Source organism: Meles meles, chromosome 5 (genome assembly GCF_922984935.1).
Source record: "Meles meles chromosome 5, mMelMel3.1 paternal haplotype, whole genome shotgun sequence".
Taxonomy (NCBI): domain Eukaryota; kingdom Metazoa; phylum Chordata; class Mammalia; order Carnivora; family Mustelidae; genus Meles; species Meles meles.
Genome location: NC_060070.1, coordinates 52,386,878 through 52,399,573, shown reverse-complemented (window position 1 = coordinate 52,399,573; position 12,696 = coordinate 52,386,878). Strand labels below are relative to the sequence as shown.

The following is a 12,696-nucleotide window of genomic DNA, read 5'->3' as shown; positions in this document are numbered from 1 at the left end:
ATGGTTTATGGTGGGCCCGCTGGGAAAACCAGGGCTCCGAAATGGCGGATTTTCCCACCAACCCTCTCCAAGATGGCAGACTTTCCTGCCACCCTCACTGCAGCCTCCATGTCACTGCCAGGAAACTGAAACTCTCCACCCAGGAACTTCCCAATCGGGAACTGCCCATCATGGACTTCCCCCGCCCCATACCCTCTGATCACCATATACCTTGCCATATAGGGACTCGAGCCCATGCCTTACCTTGGTCCCATACACTCTCCCCACCCCATACCCTCCGATCACCGCATACCTTGCCTTATATGGACACAAGGCTATGCCCTACCTCAACCCGATAAAAGGACCTCTCCAACTCCCTCCCAGCGTGACTTCCCTGACTCATTCCCTGACTCACACTCTCTCTCTCTCTCTTTATGTGAGTCGCAGAACCTCGCCTGAGGGTGCTTGCAATAAAGTTCATCTCTCGGATCCATTTGCCTCATAGCCTTTCTTACTATCGCTGGAGAGAGCAACCTAACAGTTTAGTTACCATATCCTAAGAAAATATATATTTTTTAGGATAGTTCTATGATAGACTCAAGTTCATTAGATAAGCTCAATTTCAATCTTCTACTATATATGACCTAATAATAAATACTAGTCAAATTGTAAATACTAATCCATATTTTATTCTTTTTAGTGTAAGTCTTGTTGTACGAAGTTTAATTTTACTGACAATATGAAATAGGACAATAACTTCATTAGTTTAATCTAACAATATATTATTTCAATGCCAAATACATTAATTTACTCTTTACATAAGAGAACAGTCTTTGAAGAAAAGTTTACTTGAATTAAATCAACATTAAGACTTCCAGCAAAACTTGAATGAGGAAAGGAATTTAATAAGAGAAACATTTTTTTTTCTTTATGCTATGATTGTCATGCTATATAGCATAGCTGAATTTCAATGGCAGACTTCAAGCCTTTATCCAAACCAGACATGAACAGTGTACTGACAGAAGACAAGAGCTTTCAGGGTCAGAGACAAAGACTTATTTTTCCTAGCATAACAAGCCACAAGAACATCAATTCTCCTTGTTCTCTGATCAAGATGGCCTTAGTATTACCCTTAGCTTGACTAAACTTTAGACAGGTTTCTTCCTGACTAAAGGTCCTGACCTCCCCTTTCTTAGAGCATTTACTTTAGAAAACTCACAATACAAATTATTTCTCTGCCCTTTCAGATGTAAATATGAATGTAAATCCCCTAGCTTCTTAACCAGTTTTACAACCCAGGAATGTGTTCTCAATGACCTGGGAGCGATCCCTTTGAAATGTAATTACCATGAAAGATAGTGCTCTTATCTCTCAGTCTCTGTGAATGGAGCAGAAACCTAACTTCCCTAAACATGAATTAACAAAGATGACATAATTCCATTGACCAACCTCCCCCCTCTAAATTTCTCCAGCACTTTTCCACTAGCTAACACCAATGCTTAAGAACTCTCTTGTCTTTGGGGTACTCAGTGGATTAAGCCTCTGCCTTCAGCTCAGGTCATGGTGTCAGGGTCCTAGAAATGAGCCTTGCGTGAGGCTCTCTGCTCAGCGGGGAGCCTGTTTACCCCTCTGCCTGCCTCTGCCTGCTTGTAATCTCTCTCTGTGTGTCAAATAAATAATAAAAAGAACTCTCTTGCCTTTTATTTCAGTTAGGTTGAGTTCAATCTTATTCCCCCTGATTACAACAGTCTTGACCCCACCACAGTTGTAGTCTTCTTTGCCTACTTAATTCTATCCAATTCATTTTTAAATTTTTTTTTTCCCCATACCTTCTATGTCCTTTGGAAGCAATGAAAGGCCCAGGTGGATACTTGACTAATAATGGGATTATGCCATTTCTGGGGAAACAGAAAGTTAGGAAATCTTAATCTCATAAAGGCACTGCTAGCAAATCTAATTTGCTCTCCAAAGTGTGAGGGAAACATCTTTATTACCCTGGTCAAGAGACAAATCTCTCTACCGAACAGGGAGACGCTATTTCTATCTTCCAAGGCTTTTGCTATCCCAACACATATCCGATAAATGACTTTATATCTAAGCAATAATCCAATGTACATAACCAACAGTTAATTCATTTGGTGTATAATCATCTGAAAGTATTAAGTTTCACAATTTTATAATGAAAAGTCCATTTTTTTTCATTTATTATTCAATCCCTTATTTATTTAGCCATAAATTTAACGAACTTTTTTTGATTGCGTAAAATCTGCTACATACGCTGAAAAAGAGTTGCCAGTTTAAAGTACAGTAAATTCAAGTTCTCCAGGAGCTCCAATATAGTAACAAGTTAACTTGTTAATTATGTACCACATTCAAAGAAGTCAGAGACAGAATGGCAAAGGTAGACCCTGAATTTCCAAGAATGAGGTTAAGTTTGGCAGGCAAAGAGAAAGAAGGGCAGAATAAAGGGAAATAAACAAACAAAAAAAGGTAGAATGACTTTGGTGTGAAGTATTTGGGAAAACACCGAGTACTGTCTGGCAGTGGCTAGAGTTACCTAGAAAAGTAAATGAGGTCCTATCCAGGAAAGAAAATATGGGCTACCATAAAGAATCTGTAGATTGATCTATTTGTAGATGATGGGGTACAAGTTAAGCATTTTGAGCTTGATGAGGGAACAGAAGGCTGGCTAAGGACAAAGCAAACGGCTGACACTTTGTAATCTTCCCCCACCCCCACACCTGGATGGGACATATGTGACATTCTTTAAGAATCTCCCAACTATCTCAATGTTAATGGCTTGCTAAAAGGTAAAAACAACCTTGACACCAGCAAGGCCCCCGGTTTCTGGTACCTTGTAGATCCTCTTTAGTATATGAAAGTTCTATGGAAACCTCCTTTCCCTTACCTTCCCCCAACCCATGGTACATAACCTGCCACCCCTCACAACCCCAGGGCAGCATCTCTTCCTGACCATGGGTCCTGTCCCCATGCTTTAATAAATCACCTTTTTGCACCAGAGACATCTTAAGAATTCTTTCTTAGCCATTGGCTCCGGACCTCGCCCCACCGAACCTCACCTATATTCTAGAACTTCATCAAGCTGGAGAGTACCATAATCAAGATGTGGATTTCAGAAATGTCATTTGACTGTGGAATTAACTGGATTACAGAGAGGCAATATTATAAAAACAATATAAATTAGAACATTTTAATATTGAAAAAACTATGGGATATAAACTTTCAAACTTCCCTAAACTCATAGTACATTCATTCTAAAAATAGGTTTGGTGTATTTTTATGACTCTTGATATATAGTGCCAAGTTGTTCCCCCAAAAGACTGTAGAACAGCACATCATTTTTTTTTTTAAGATTTTATTTATTTATTTGACAGAGAGAGATCACAAGTAGACAGAGAGGCAGGCAGAGAGAGAGAGAGAGAGAGAGGGAAGCAAGCTCCCTGCTGAGCAGAGAGCCCGACATGGGACTCGATCCCAGGACCCTGAGATCATGACCTGAGCCGAAGGCAGCGGCCCAACCCACTGAGCCACCCAGGCGCCCCAGAACAGCAAAGTTCTAAAAGAACTTTGTTCTTTTAGTGTTCTAAAGAACACTTTAGAAAACTGTCAGTTCCTCAAAAAATTAAACACAGTTTTATAATGTTATTGAGTAATGCCACTCCTTAAATATGTATCCAAGAGAATTAAAAATCTGTATCTACCCAAACACTTGTGCATAGCAGCATTATTCTTAATAACTAATAAATGGAAATAAATGTCCATCAATTGGTGAGTGGATAAACAAAAGTGGTATATCCATACAATGGACTATTATTTAGCCTTTAGAAGGAATGGAGCACTGATACGTTACAAAATATATGTACTTTGAAGAAATAATTATTCTAAATGAAAGAAGTCAGACACAAATACCACATATAGCGTAATATTCTATTATGTGAAACATCCATATAGGCAAATCCATAGAGGAAGAATGTAGATTAGTGGTTTCTGGGGACTGAGGGAATGGGGAATGGAGAGCTATTGCTAATGGAATATCTTTTTGGGGTTCCAGAATTAGATAGTAGTATTGTGTTGATTATATAACTCTGTTAACTATATAATATGTATCACTCTTTCTGTAGATACATAGGGCATGTGGGAGCAAGAGAGAGAATATATTTCTATATATCTATATCTATATCTATATCTATATCTATATCTATCTTCAATGAAGATGTTATTTAAAAATTATCAAGTTGCCAAAGTCATTGCTGGTTGATTGAGGGAGAGCATGCAATCTCTTGAGACTCTCAAAGGAAGCTTAATCTCTGCTTTCCAGATGAATGAATACAAGACATGGTGAATGATCAATGACTTTGATTTCAGACTTTTTTTTCTTGTCCTTCATAAGTATTAAGAGCTATAAATTTGTCTCCACCTCTTTAGCTACATCCCACAAATGTCAGTGTGTTGCATTTTTATGTAGCAGGATTTACGTTATCAGTACTCAGTGGAGTGAGTGTCCAGAGGACGTGAAGGCTGCAGAGAGACTGAACCTCCAGGTCACAGGAAAGCCATAAGGAAAATGGCTTCTTGGTGGGAACATTTTGGGCTGCAGGTGAGACACCCTGATGCCTGTAGCAGTCCAGTTGCTAGTGTGGGCAAAAAGACTTCAGGTTGCCAGTTTCTATGTAGAGAGGATCTTGGGAGGGTTATTGCCAGGCCAGGCTAAGCTTGAAAGTTCTTCAAGAGACATTAAGTTCTGGATGGGCAGCTGAGGGCTGAACTCCATCATATGTCCTCATGCCCATACCATTCACTCACTATGCAACGTCCAGAAACAGAGGAAAACCTCTTTCTCCTACAATGCTCCTTCAGCATCCTCCACTGAGAAACCTTGTATGTTGCTCATGTAAAGGAGAGATGCTCAAAGAATGCTGTGTATTATGGCAGATCATAATTTGACAGGTGAACTGGGAGCTGAGAGGTAATAAACTGGTAACTGGCTTATGCCTCTGTTTCTTATACTCTCATTGTCATATGTATCACATCCATATACAAGACAGTATTATATGTATTTCTTACTTTAAGCTATCAAATGAGTTTTAAGGAAACTAAGGGGAAAATATAATTTACCCATACAGTTACTATTTGATACCCTTCATTTCTTCCTGAATATTCAAATTTCCCATAGTATCATTTATACTAAGCATGAAAAAAATTGTTTCAACATTTCTTATACTATGGCTTGACTGGTTACATTTTCTTAATTTTACTTTTTATCTGAAAATATTTTTACTTCCTTCTTGAACAGTTTTACTAGATACAGAATGCTGGGTGGTATTTCTTTTTCTTTCAGCAGTGTAAAGATATTAATCCATTCTCTTCTACTTATCATGATTTCTGATGAGAATTCCACAGTTCTTTGAATTAAGTTTATTAAACGTAAAGAATCATTTTTCTCTGGTTACTCATAAATTTGTCTCTTTGTCTTATATTTTCAGGAGTTTAGCTCTGATATGCCTAGGAATTTTTTTTCATACTTATTGTTTGGAGTTCAGTGAGATTCTGGAATGTGTACATTTATGTCTTTCACCAAATATAAGAAGTTTGCAGCTATTATTTCTTCAAATATTTTCTGCCTATTCTGTCCCATTTCTTCTTCTGGATTCCTATTAATCTTAAAATAGACCTTTTTATATTTATATTTTATATTTTTTGTATATTTTATATTTAGCTTCTTTAACACAGAAAGTTTGCTTGAAGAATACTCAAATGGATACTCCAATCTATCTGCTATAGAATATCACTCTCCTTATGCAACATTATATATTCCTTTTTTCCCTTATTCAAACCTCCCCAAAATACCAATAGCAAAAACAGTGTACTTTGAAGATATAATGTACCAATGCTCTATAGAAACAAAAATCTATAGACTTCTTCTCAAAAGGAGGGATTCAAAGTCTCAGTTATTCATGTGATGTGATACGACTTTATGTGATAATCATTCCTATGCTAATTCCATCACAATTCTAGTTTGATTGTTGCAATTCATGTACTAAATTATAAAGTAAGCCACTATCAAAATAACCTACCCCCCACACACAGAAAAATAACCCTTAATGGCCATCAGTTTTAAGTGGTTTTAAGCATGATTTGTATTGACTTTCTTTCTCCACTGCCAGTTATATTCTCCCATTGTCAATTAGTTGAATTTACCCAGGGTTTTATCCCTAAAGGATCTGGCTTTCTAGTGGTCTTGTCTCATGAGTTTGCTATAGTTTTCTATTTACTCAGAATAGTTGGAGAGTAATACCAGGCAACTTCTGGCTTCCAAATACAACCTTCTCTGCTGCCATTGTGTTTTAAATTCCTGTTTTCCTCAGCCAAAGATCAATTGCTCCAGCCAACGCAGGAACCCCCTTTTCGCCATTGGCAGAGTGGCACAAAAACTCCATATAACCAGGTGGAAAGTTCAACCTCTAGTTCATAAAAGTTGTTGACCTCAAACCAGAATCCGATGTCACAAGGGGTGAAGAATACTTTACCAGTGAATCATTAGATGTAATATTGAGAGTTCCCAGTCTCTTTCATACCTTGGCTCCTGAATTCAAATGTTCTGGCTATCAGAGAAAGAACATAATATATTGGTCATAGACTTAGAACATAAATTTCCTATAACTCAACCACAAAAGGGGTGGTATTCTAGGTGGAACTAACTGCTCAAGCAGTGCTTCTACTTATATTTCCTGCTCAATCACACATTATATATATTATAGCTACTTGATGATGGAGTATTGCTGTGTATACCTGACTTTAGGTAACACTGTTCAAATGAACAGCTTTGGGTATATAATTACTTGGTACCCCATAATGAGGCAGTCATTTATTCTCTAGTAGGGCCAAATAGTGTTTTGTGTGTATGTGTATGTTTGTGTGTATGTGTAAAATGATATAATTATGTAAAATATATTTATATATACACAAATATATTATTAAATATATATTTATATTTTTTGCTTATATAAATGTATAAATATTAAATATATAATACAGTATATTTGTGTGTGTATATATATTTGTGTATATATATTTCTCTCTGTATATATTTTGCATATATATATGCAAGAAAGTTTTGACTTTCTTCCCAAACCAAGGCTTTTTCTTTGTGATTTTCTTATTAGGGTCAACAACAGGCTTCATATAATTACTGATTAGTTCCAAGAACATCGGGTATTATCGGTCTTAAGGTCCAAGTGGCAGAGTTGCCTTTTCCTCCACTTTGACCATCTAGAGGTCTTTATACAACTCTGGGCTCTTCTCAATGCTTAGACATGATTTACCCAGTATGTGCATCCAAGTGGTAAACTGAAATGAATATATGTTGCCTCAAATATCCATAAATGCCCATCAGGTATTATATATTTTTATTACTGATAGAAAATGCATATGAAGGCAACTTGTGTTTCACTTTGGAAGGGGTATTTCAACATGCATCAGATCCAGAATGTCCCAACTGTATCAGGTACCCGAATCCTGGGGTTTACTTTCTTCTAATGTATGTATTTCACTAGAGCCTTTAAAACAATTGCCATATCAGCATGATATCCATACAGTACACCAGCATGATGTCCTATAGAATATTCCGATGATCCAAATCCAATGAACTAATGACACAGAGCCAGCAAATTGACATGGCCTTAAATAGGGCAGAAGTATAATGATGACCCCTAGGTGAATGCAGACTGCTTCATTTTATCCTTATTGCAATAGTAAAAAAAAAATTCCCAGATTAATACCTAACAAATATCAGAAGCAGTGTTGACTGCCAGGAAAGGAACTCCAACTGAAATAGTATCACTGAAGTAGAAACACCCCTAATAAAGTTTGTGGTAATTCACTGCCATTATCCAAGATCTTTCTGTCTTCAACACAGGTCAGATAGCAAATATTTTGGGCATGTGGTAGGAATTTCCACCTTTGCCTATTTCAAGACTGAAATGTCAGCACTGGGCTCTGTGAATCCTCCAGGGGAATATGTAGATATAGATCAAAGCACATTTGGTTTGGCTGAGTTTATAGGAATTTGAGGAGGCTGAGTTTATAGGAATGACTTCCTAAACTACTGGGCCATCAAGGTCCTACTGCTTCTGCCAGGATTAAGAACTTGCAGGACGCCTGGGTGGCTCAGTGGGTGAAGCCTCTGCCTTCAGCTCAGGTCATGATCTCAGGGTCCTGGGATTGAGTCCTGCATTGGGCTCTCTGCTCGGCAGAGTGCCTGCTTCCTCCTTTCTCTCTCTGCCTGCCTCTCTGCCTACTTCTGATCTCTCTCTGTCAAATAAATTAAAAATTTTTAAAAATTATTTTAAAAAAAGAACTTGCAAACATAGGGAGCCTCTACACCAGCTGCAGGATAAATCTGAACCATGTCACCTCTGCCATAATCTGCACCAACAGAATGCATGTCCTTTGCCCTGCTTCTCTTCTTCCATAATGCACTTCTAAATCAGGGTCTCAGATGAGTACCTCTGACTAGCAGAACTCAAATAATACCAAAATTCAAACTTCACAGGAATCTGGGGAAAGTTATTTCTAACTTCCTTTCCCTGCAATGTAGGAAGATGGGCTGGAGTAGAAAAAGATGGCACGTGTGTTGTTTTCACCACTGTAGACTCTCCTATAACCTTGTAAGCCCTGGTTTCCATGCCAGCCTCTTTCAAAAGTTCCACTCTATTTACAAAAGGACAAGTATCATTTAAAATGTAAGGAAGACCAGAAACCATTTTTATAAAAATGTTAACAGAATTTAAATTACCTTAACAGCTATACACTTAGTCTTTGTTCTCTTATGAACTTCAGTCATATTGGGGAGACTATAACAATTTCTATCTAGATTATGGAAAAGGTCTTTATGATAAACTTCTCTTCTGAGCAGTGTTCTCTAATAGGTTTGTATTAACTCTAGAAAAACAGATTTTATTTTTATTATTTAACTTTTCAGTGTTCAATAAATTAAACTTCTGTAACCTTGAAGCTTTTCTATTATCGACCTACATTATATTAACATGTAACAATTATTGAGTACTTCCTGGGTACCTGGCACTATGTTAACCATTTTTACTATCTAACTTCATATACACAACAACTGAAGTGGGTGCCATCACAATCATAATTTTGCAGATGTGGAAGCTCAGATATAAAAAGCTAAGTAACTTGCTAGTACAAGTTAATAGGCAATGGAGCTAGGGTTTGGCTCAGGCAGTGTTAGCAGTCCACAGTCCACAGACCTAAGCCTGTGACTACCCTCATAAATTTGTTCTCACTTTCTTTTTTCTTTTTTAAGATTTTATTTATTTATTTGACAGAGAGATCACAACTAGGCAGAGTGGCAGGCAGAGAGTGAGAGGGAAGCAGGCTCCCCGCTGAGCAGAGAGCCCGATGCGGGGCGCGATCCCAGGACCCTGAGATCATGACCTGAGCCGAAGACGGAGGCTTTAACCCACTGAGCCACCCAGGCACCCCTTATTCTCACTTTCCAAAGTAACTTTTATTTTACTGTGAAGTTTTTTCTTTATCTCCTAAAGCCTTAAATATTAAGAAAGGAAGTAAACAACTAGGGCATCAGTGAAATAGCCAACAGAATTTTTTTCAGAGCTTAGATAAGGGTATTCTTTTTTTCAGGTACAAACAAAAATGTAAACAATCTGCAAAAAAGTGACACTGGAGAATTACAGAGGGTGTGAGTCCTAGCCAGTTACATTACTGAGAAACAACAATGATAAATAATTCTGATTTCCTATGGTAATAAATTGATGTGGTTTTACGATTGAGTTGACAAGCTGACTTAGAAAACTATTATTAAGAACGAGTTGTGCATATCCAGATTTATAATAGAAATTTCTGTTGAATTCTGTAAGGTGTTCACTATGTTATTGTCATTGATTAACTTTTAAAGTATATTATTAAAATATCAATTTGAGAACTATCTACGTTAAGTGTTTTTCTTAAAGGACACAGGTGACATTTCCTACTTTCATATGGCATTATTTAACATTGTCGTTTAGACATTTTATATACAAAAGCAATGTCTCCTCAATATGATTTTAACCTATAGAACATGACAAGATAGGTGCTATTTCTTTGTTTCAAGATATTTCTGAAGCTTCCTTTCTCCAAAATATATTAAGGGACCTGTTTAATGAAGTTCCAGCTATGAGTTATACATACCTTAATGTGATTAATAATCAAATGGCCTTTCTCCTAATAATTATATGGGATATAGTTTATTGTCTCCCATTGTTCTTTTACATTTATTTAGTGGTGAGTATTTTCTGCTGCCCCTACATGAAAATTTAGTCCTGCATTTTTTCTTCTCTCTCTAAAGTGCCTCTCTTTTGACTTATAGAGAACAAGGAAGTCCTTCCCACCTGTCTCCAGTGCAGAGGTGGGATTCATAGTGCACCAATACTATTCCAAAAGACATCTTCAAATTCCATTCTTTCGCTACACACACACACACACACACACACACACACACACACACCCCTATACTTATATCTAGTGGGTAAGGGCTTAAGAGTCTTACCTTTATTCATTCTGTGTATGGTCCATCATCTAAAAATAATTATTTATTTTGATACTTCAACTAAAACTTCCATTTCAGCACTTTGTCATACCATTCAAAATATTAACCGCTGTACAAAATTTTATTATTTATGTAGTCATAATTTATCTTTGTCTTAGAAATTGCCCTCTAAATATATTTTGACCTGACTTGATAGAAAATAGAAATTTACTCATTTTTATCTTTAGTTTCAGGTGCAGCATTATGTCTCTCAGAGTCTGGTAACCCTGGGAAGTTGCAGCTTGTTGAGAAAATCTATAATATCTCTGCTTTTATCAGAAGTAAACAGATTCACTGATGTTTTGGGTACCATCAATCAGGTATATATAGCCTAAAACTGTAACTCTTACCTATAGTTAATACAGCTATAGACTTTTCTTTCTTTTTCTCCTCTCTCTGCTTCCTGCTGGGTTGATATTTTAATTATTACCATTTTTTTCCTAGAGTATGTGGATACGATTACAGTCTACTAAAATTTCAAAGATATTTTCAGAAAATAATTTTCAAAATAATACCATCTTATCATCCTTACATGTACATGTATGCCAGGGATGCCACTGGTGACAAGGAATGCTTAGATGAATGGCCTTAAATCTCTCTAATTGGGCAGCATGTTCCTAAAGCAAAACAGTAATAAAAATGTGAATGGAAGAGGATGCTAAATGTACAAAAAGCCTCTCACCAGTGGATTTTATTTCTAATTGCTCATGAGAATCATCTGGTTAACTTCTAAATATCCCATTGTGAAGCCATATGCTAGTTCAATTCAATGGAGGTCTCTGGGTTTAAGATACAGGTATTAGTATTCTTAGAGTTCTTTAGGTATCCCAGTGAGTAGCCAAGTTTGAAAACTCTTGCTCTAGGCCCCCTCATCTGTGCAAACTCTCACATCAATGCTGATAAACTTGTCTAAGAGAAGCCATTCCCATATTTTAATGTTGACTCTGGTATATTATGTGTTCACTTTGTCCACTGTTTTAATATTGTTACCGTCTCTGTGGTAGAAATAAGCACAATTAAAATCAGAGACAGGAAGAAATGTTTTGGTAAAGAAGAACAAATTTAATTAGAAAAAATATTATGTACGTAATTTCAAATAGCATTTAATCATTACTTATATCTATGTTCCCTACATTTAACAATATATTCCAAAAATACTGTATAATATAATTGAAGTCACTGAATGACATGATAAATCATCTAGACACCAGTTTTTCAAGGGACTCTCAAATGGTAAACTCTTTTAAGTGCTCTGTGAGGTTTTTTTTTTTCAACTAATTGTTACTGATGTTAATTAAGGAGTAAAAATCCATTTGGGAATTTGGGAAACAGTGGAGTGCTAAAATACTTGGTGGATGTAGGAGCTCCAACATCAAGGAGTTGATCAAGGTAGGTTGCAGGTCCCTGAAAGGACTTCATGGAAAAGAAACAACTTGAAAAATGTATTTGAAAAGCAGAAGATGACAGAATATAGAGGCATTGGGTGTAATTTTTTAAAATACATGCCCAGGGGCACCTGGGTAGCTCAGTCAATTTAATGTATGACTTTTGGTGTCAGCTAGGTCATGATGTCATAGGTCATGAGATGGAGCCCTGCATGGGGCTCTGTGCTCAGTGCGGAGTCTGCTTGAATATCCTCTTCCTCTACCCCTCCTCCCACTTGTGTGTGCTTTCTCTTTCTAAAATAAATAAATAAATAAATAATTTTTTAAAAATATCTAAAATTGGTTCCCAGCATTCTAAAAAACATGGTAAGGTCATGGAGTTTAAAAACAGGAAGCAATGTGGGAAATGACTTTGATCAAATCAGATTATTTGTGTGGAAAATAACAAAGTACTGACAAAAAAATTTTATTTACATATTCTCATTTAATCTTCATAAATCTCCATGAAGTAGTTGTACTTTTTACCTAGAATATAGATAAAGAAATCAAACCTTATAGTGGTTAAGCAACTTGACCAAGATTGCAGAAACAACATATTTTAAAGCCATAATTCAAGCATAGGTATTTTGATTATAAAATCACTTAAGAATAAGAAGAAGAACACAACATAACTATTCTTGACAGGTAATAATGCATTAATATGCTTCA

At 36.5% G+C, this 12,696-nt stretch overlaps 1 protein-coding gene across 1 annotated transcript in view; it reads left to right on the top strand.

The window, feature by feature from the left end:
• MEI4 (meiotic double-stranded break formation protein 4) overlaps positions 1 to 12,696 on the top strand; it is a 209,920-nt gene that overhangs the window by 121,119 nt on the left and 76,105 nt on the right. Inside the window, exon 4 of the mRNA XM_046004415.1 lies at positions 10,792 to 10,923. Coding sequence (XP_045860371.1) covers positions 10,792 to 10,923 — 132 coding nt within the window. The remainder of the gene's footprint in view (positions 1 to 10,791; positions 10,924 to 12,696) is intronic.